This window comes from Nannobrachium achirus (genome assembly GCF_963921795.1).
Source record: "Nannobrachium achirus genome assembly, chromosome: 7".
Classification (NCBI taxonomy): domain Eukaryota; kingdom Metazoa; phylum Chordata; class Actinopteri; order Myctophiformes; family Myctophidae; genus Nannobrachium; species Nannobrachium achirus.
In genome coordinates this window covers 63,765,840-63,773,339 of record NC_137816.1, presented here as the reverse complement: position 1 = coordinate 63,773,339, position 7,500 = coordinate 63,765,840, and the positions used below count along the sequence as shown (strand labels likewise).

The window sequence follows — 7,500 nt, the reverse complement described above, 5'->3', positions numbered from 1 at the left end:
AAAACAAAACAAACAAAAGAAGCAACTAGGCCAACAGTTTAAACCTGCAGGGGAAAGGCAACCTTATAGGCACAGTGCCAACTGCCAACAATGGCACAGGGGAGGGTGATCACTGGCACACCATAGCAAAAACTGCATTCATGGTCTGGAGAGGACACTTTTTACAGACGGGTAAAAGGGCAGGGGCTCAAGCCCCCTTTGATGTCTCTCTGTCTATGTGTGCACGTGCAGGCAGTGTGGCTCTGGACTGGAGGGAGCATGCAGAGAAGGGCTGACTTGGATCAGTGTTCGGTAGGCATTGTGCACGTGGTTGGCATCAGAGCGAGGAGGTGATCGATGAAGCTGTTTATGAGCCAAAACACTCACAGCGGAGGACACTCACCTGAAACAACAAACAAGTTGCAGCAGATGTTGAGACAGATGTTTAGACAGACATCTAGTCATCAAGTAAAAAAAATGACGTGACAGAGATTAATTGTCCAACTACGGATCTCCTAGAATAGATCATTGGCTCCCAAACGTATCTCCGGCTGAAACGGGATACCAAACCAGTGATAATAGAGGATAGCCAGGGAGCCACAGGCCCAAAAGCTCAAAGAATAGGGTTACCTGTGACGTCATGACATACTTTTTATTTTAGTTTTTTCTATTCATTTGGTCATTAAGGTACACAGAATGAGAGGCCTGCTCTGCCGGAAACATTGCGAAAAAAAGTTATGGCCATTTATATTCACTGTCCCATCGACTTCACTATACAGGAAAGAAACACACCAAAATAAATATGCTTTAAGTAGCATGTGAGGGGTCAAACTAGGGGTTCTTGATGATTCTGAATCCATTGCAAGCATTTGTTTTGCATGAAAAACATTCCTTGGGCTAGAAAACGGACCAAAATAACGGTGAAAAGTGATGACTCATCACTTTTCACAGGTTTGAGAGGCTGAAATCTAGCCCAAGGAATGTTTTTCTTTCCAAACAAATGCTTGCAATGGATTCAGAATCATCAAGAACCCCTAGTTTGACCCCTCACATGCTACTTAAAGCATATCTATTTTGGTGTGTTTTTTCCAGTAGGCCTATAGTGAAGTCAATGGGAAACTTTTTTTTCGCAATGTTTCCGGCAGAGCAGGCCTCTCATTCTGTGTACCTTATTGACCAAATTAATAGGAAAAACAAAAATTTGGAGTATGTCATGACATCACAGGTCTTCTCTAAATTTGGCACAGTGGCTCCCCGGCTAGGATCTAATAATAATAATAATCTTTATTGTCCCCGAGGGGAAATTTGTCTTCACAAGTCTGTTCAACACAAAAAACAACACATAACATCACAAGACAGATCATCAGGTCCCCACTATTCACAGAAAACCATCCTAGCGACGGGGGCGCTTGCTTAGCAGATTGTTTAGTGGAGTGATGGCTGAGGGGACAAAACTCCTGCTAAACCGTACCTTGTGCCACGTCAAGGTTCTGTATCTACGCCCCGATGGCAAGAGGTCGAAGTAGCGATACAGAGGATGATCAGTGGCATTTGTTATTGAGAGTGCTAAGCGTGTGATGGATTTATCATTCATCTCAGCAAGTGTGGGTGAGAAATTGTTTTTGAAAAATGTTAGAATTAGTTTTTAATGTTTGAAACATTACTCGCGACCCAGAGAAATCATTCTGCGATCCACACTATAGGTCCCTACACACTGTTTGGGAGACATGTCCTATCACGACCGGGGAAAAAGCCAGCCTCAGCACTAACAGACTGAGGGGAAAAACAACCCAAAGAATATGCACAGAATTAGTGGTAGGTAACCCAGGTGCAGAGGAATGAAAATAATAATCCAATTCCAGAATTGAACAAAGGTTTTAATCCCAAAAGATCACAGTTCTTCAAAACTTGGTTCAAAAAACACAAAAAGGCTTCAAGACATAAAGTCCAAAACTCTCAATAAAGGTATATGGGAGGACAGAGGCCAAACACATAGACTATGTGTAGGCTCCGGGGTAGCGCGTTGGCCCGTCGTCAACAAGCTCAGCTCTTTGGCTGACTGGTTAACGTACGCGCCGTGTTAAGTAGAACACCTACGGTAGAACACCTACCGTTGGGGTTCATAGGCACCATCACTATGTTTTCACGAAGAACTCCGGTGTCCAGAGAGAAACTCACAAACTTGGCCTGCAGGGCGGCGCTCACCTCAGGGGTTCGACCTGGGGGGGGGGGGGGGGGGGGGGGATTAACTTAATGTGCAACATTGTTTTCTCACTCAACAGTAAACAGACCAACATAAAGTTTAGGTTTATAGAGGGCATATGCATGCACATTTCTAAAGTAACGATTTAAGGCCTTTTTAATACCTCTAAAATGACAAATTAAACATTGTCAAATATTAGAGGCAGAAATTGTGAAAATAGCCGATCTACATGCTCACAACGCCTCGCAAACACCTCTGTGTGTGTGCGCAGGGAAGTGTTATACAACATGTAGGCTAATGCCTCAAATCTTAGTGCTTGTCAGGGTGGGGGGTCCCCCTGATTATTTTGAGGGTCTCGGCCTGAAAAGGTTGAAAACCACGGCTTTAACACACAGGCCTGCAGTGCCCTGGAGCAGTGGCGGCTCCAGGGGGGGGGCTAGAGGGGGCTTTAGCCCCCCCTGGTGAAGGCTTAGCACCCCCTAAGCTAGCCTGACTGCAAGCGTCAGACTCTATCACACACTTCGTTTTGGGAAGAGAGTCTGATCCTGCGGACTGAGATTCTACTTCAGCTTGGGCGGGCTAAAGCCTATTGACGTCACACACACACACACACACACACACACACACACACACACACACACACACACACACACACACACACGCGCGCTTAGAGCCCCCGACAGCGACGTGGCGTGACATTGCAAAAATGCGTTATTTCTCATAACATATTATATGACTGCATGTTTACGTTAGTGCAAAATGGTATTAAAACGTAATGAAACGGCACTATTGTATAGTTTATTAAAATAATTCGAGTCGAGTCTGACTCCGCAATGACAGTTTTCACGGACCAATCAGAGTCCACTAGCGGATCACGTGGGCAGAAGAGCACCAATCAGAGTCCACTAGGGACTCTCACGTGGGCAGAACAGCTCCGAAGGGAGGGGGCTGGGGGGGGGGGGGGGGCTGGGACCCGGACCAGCCTACCACGTGCCTCAAGTCTACAGCCCTGATTGGCCCATTCAATTCGCCCGCTCCTCGGGCGAGCTTGAAATAAAATAAAATATCTCCGGGTTCAGTCCACACTACACACCACCCACCAACAGGGGGTGGTGATGTGCGGACTGATTTATCAGGCTACCCCTAAGCCCCCCCACCCCACACACCCAATTGTGATGAAAAATATTTAAGGAACAAATACATTTGAAGTATTATGAATATGTGAAAGACAACTGAGTGACTTCTATGTAAACCATACTAAAAAAAACTGTACTTTTTATGCTAGGAAGCATCCTCAGCCTCACAAAAACCCTATAATCGATCACCTACAGTACTCTGATTTGAAGCTGGAAACTGCCAATGATCTGGTCTGTTCCATTATCCAAACCCTAAGCGAGAGAATCGCGTTTGTCGTATTAGTACTATTCATTATTGTTTGTTGCCAAAATGAATCAGCCCCCGCTCTAAAAAAGCCAGCTCCCCCATAGCCCCCCCCCCCCCCCCCCCCCCCCCCCCCCCAGTCACAATTATCTGGAGCCGCCGCTGCCCTGGAGCAACATCATGCCCTTTTTTAATGTCTGCTTCTAGTCTACGGTGAGAGAACATTACTCACTTATCAACTTGTTGACGACCTCAGGCAAGCCGGCTGTGATCTTGTTGATGTTGGCGATAGTATAGCTGTCATAAACCACGTCCACCACTCGCAGCTCGTAGTCGATGTTCGAAGCTGGGGAACAAAGGCGTCAATTAGAGGTGTACCGATATAGTATAAACTGCATGCATAGAAGAATCAACTTTAATTTGCAATGATCTACTATCATTATGCAAAGAGCAAAATATTGTATTGTTTGACTTTGTATCGTATCGAATCGTTTTGCAATTCAAATAATCATATCGAATCGTTTTGCAATGCAATTAATTGATTGTATCAATACCAAGTACTTGTATTTAGCAATTTTAAGAAGAAAAAAGAGAAAGAAGGGTTTAATTACTTTTCCATTCCATGTCGTTACGTTTAGTTTATCGACAAATGTATAATCTCTGTGTTCATGTCAAGATGCGGGTTTGTCCATACGTGTTCAAATACAATATCAATGTATTTGCCAGAGAATCAGTGTGTTTACTAATTTGCCTCCATAATAATATTTTAAAATGTATCGTTACACCCATTATGGCAATACATCAACGTGTGTGTGCGTGTGTATGCGTACGTGCGTGTGAGCGTGCGTGCGCTATTCACCATATTCCTGGCCCTCTCTATGGAGGCTGCCATTTTCTTTTACAGAGGGCGCTAGAGAGTTTTTCTCTGTGTGCTGCTTCAAAAACATCTTTTCACTTCCTCCCACACATAAGGAAGTGACACGGAATTGTCTGTTGCCAGATTTTGCCAAAGAAATAAGCCCAACAGAAGCAACTCCGGCTAGGCTATACTACTTTACATTTACAATTGAAAATAGCAGATCAGCAAGCTCACAATGTGTCACATTGCGACACATTGTGAGCTTGTATATTTGCTATTTAAAAAATATTGAGGGGAAAAAAAGAAATTTGAATATTTTTTAAACATTTTAAGTTTAACAACATAAATCTGTGCGAAGGTCCCTGGCACCACATATTTTCAAATGGGAGTCTGCGACTGTGGACAAATATGTTAATCTGGGGTCCTTGATATGAAAAGAATTGGGAACCACTGGTTTAAAAAATATTAGAACGTAAGCCCAATAAGCAACTAGGCCTATACTGTTTTTTTTAGAGACACAAATTGCTTATTATAAGCAGACATGGCAACCCAGGTACATTCAGAGCCCAGAGCCTAGAACGCCAACTACTGACACTTTAATGCAAGGACAACAGGAAACCAAATGATGTTTTTCAGGCCAGCTTTTTCAGCCTCCGCCTCTTTCAGGATATGAACAGGAAGCCGGGGGCGGGGCCAGGAATAAGGTGAATACTCACAGAGGTCATGATGGATGAAAAGTCCGGGTGTGTCCGTCTTTTGACCTCGGCGAGATACTCTGAAGCAGGTACCATCAGAACTATGAGAGAGAGAGAGAGAGAGAGAGAGAGAGAGAGAGAGAGAGAGAGAGAGAGAGAGTAGGAGTAAAGCCCTTTGCACACAGGCGCGTTTAACCGCACGGATAAAACGGACAATATAATTTTTTGAAAAGAAAACAATGATTCTCTATGACCTCATGCACACCGTCTCCGAATTAGCCGTGCGACGAGTGGCTGCCGCCGTGCGTTTTTTTCTCGATCGAAACCAGTTCGATTCGTGCGTCTTATCGCATGCGGTAAAAAACTCATCACTCCTTTTATGACTCCTTTTTGGATCCGCAGCGCCGATTCCGCACAGCCTTGCACACCAAATCCAATGTGTTTTTTTCATGTCGCAAACGAAAAAAACGCAACTGTCCTGTGTGAAAAGGCTTAAGAGATGTAACAATAGGATCGTTATGTTGGGTATGTTGTTGATGAGATACATTTCTATTTGCTATTTTTCACAATATTTTGAAATTGTTCTGAGAAAAATGTATTTTCAGTTTGAGGTTATTGCACTTTGGAATAAGAATTTACACTTAAATTGCTTAATAGGTGATGTTGCACCTTTTCTATAATTAAGAGATTAATTACGCTTCAAAAGAAAAGAAAAAGGATGTAACAGTAGGATTGTTATGTTGGGTATGTGTTTCCCCACGGACCGATTGTGACTCACATGCAGTGCAGCAGTGCTGACAGCCAGTGTTTAACATGTGCTACGTTCTACCGGTATGTGAGACTTATTGTTAATAAAAGTGTAAGTAGCTACAATTGCTTTCACCGTCCATTCTGTGTGTGAGGTTCAAGGTTCAAGGTTGTGCTTTATTGTTACTTCTTTTGTACAGGTACATAAGAGTAAAACGTATTTTTGCTCGGCTTCCTTACAGACAACTGCAGTGGAGGCAAGAATGAAACGAGAGAGAGAGAGAGAGAGAGAGAGAGAGAGAGAGAGAGAGAGAGAGAGAGAGATCGTGCGTTTCACTCAAAGTTCATTTTTCATTTAGCAATGTTGCATGTTTGTTTGCAATTCTCCCCTTTGCAAATCCCGCCCCATTCTGCCCTGTTACTATGGTGGTACAGATGACCCTGGGCAGATTGTTTTTATAGTGGCAGTGAATGGGGGGAGAGGGTATTTTCATTGCCTCATTATTGCAATTTAAAGTACCAAAGGAAAAACATCTAGGTGATATTAATAAAAAGGGAAGACAAAGGTACAGTAGTTACATTGCAAAACAGGGGGTTTCCACGAAAATATATGTTTTAATTTGTTTAATCCCAGTGGGACAGAATCACCATTGCCGATTCTTTTATAGTGGAAGTGGATGGGATTTTTCTTTTTTTCATAGCCTCATTACAGCTATATAAAGTACCCAAAAAACACATCTACGTGATATTAATAAAAAGGGAAGAAAAAGGTACAGTAATTACATAGCAAAACAGTAGTTTTCCCCCGAAAATATATGTTTTAATTAGTTTAATCCTCTGGATCAGAGAGAGAATAGAAATAGAAAGAGAAAGCGCAGTGCATCTTGGGTAGGAAGATGACAGCCAGATTATAGTTCTCCTCACATAATAGGCTGGCTTTCGTAATTCTGCCCATTTAAAATATAATGTACCCAATCGTAACTCTTAGTTACATTGATAAGGTCCATGTGAACTAGTTTGTTGAAGCTTATTCATTATATTGAGCGAAATCGCGATCACCTCGCGCGGCCGTACTAGACGCACGCCGTGTCGCGCAGTGCGGACCGTTCTTGAAAGCCTGAAGCAACATTCTCCACTGCACAAACTCCACCCCCGATAGCAAAAAGTGAATGGTTTTTTTCTGGTTGGCCAGTCAGGGAGTCTCAGGGACCAATCAGAAGGCTGACAAACGGTGGATTGCATGTGGGTTTCAAAGCTCACTTGAGGGTGGAAGCAGTGCCATTGAGGTCTCCCTCAACGGTTGGCGTCACCATAACAGAAGACATCTTCATCATTGCCTTTCTGGTCACAAACAACTGAGCATTGGTGGCGTGTCCTACCGTGTACCACTTACCAGCCATCTGAGAGAGAGAGAGAGGGGGAGGGAGGGGGGGGGGGAGAGGGAGAGGGGGAGGGAGGGGGGGGGGAGAGGGAGAGGAGAGGTTGATGGAGAGGGAGAGGGAGAGAAAGGGAGAGGTTGAGGGAGATAATGATGCCTGATATATATATATATATATATATATTAACACCCATGGGGAACAGAATGAATAGCTGAGCCCACTGGTGGTGCTGGGGTGGCGGTGGGAGCAAACAAAGCC

General features: G+C 43.9%; 1 protein-coding gene across 1 annotated transcript in view; it reads right to left on the bottom strand.

The window, feature by feature from the left end:
• Positions 1 to 7,500, bottom strand: part of LOC308287954 (lipocalin-like) — an 8,578-nt gene that overhangs the window by 167 nt on the left and 911 nt on the right. The window contains exons 2-6 of the mRNA XM_080729292.1: positions 7,124 to 7,263; positions 5,138 to 5,217; positions 3,795 to 3,908; positions 2,091 to 2,198; positions 1 to 382 (exon numbers count right to left, since the gene is read on the bottom strand). The exon at positions 1 to 382 is cut by the window's left edge and continues 167 nt beyond it. Of these exons, the coding sequence (XP_080585418.1) occupies positions 363 to 382; positions 2,091 to 2,198; positions 3,795 to 3,908; positions 5,138 to 5,217; positions 7,124 to 7,263 (462 nt within the window). The 3' untranslated portion in view covers positions 1 to 362. The remainder of the gene's footprint in view (positions 383 to 2,090; positions 2,199 to 3,794; positions 3,909 to 5,137; positions 5,218 to 7,123; positions 7,264 to 7,500) is intronic.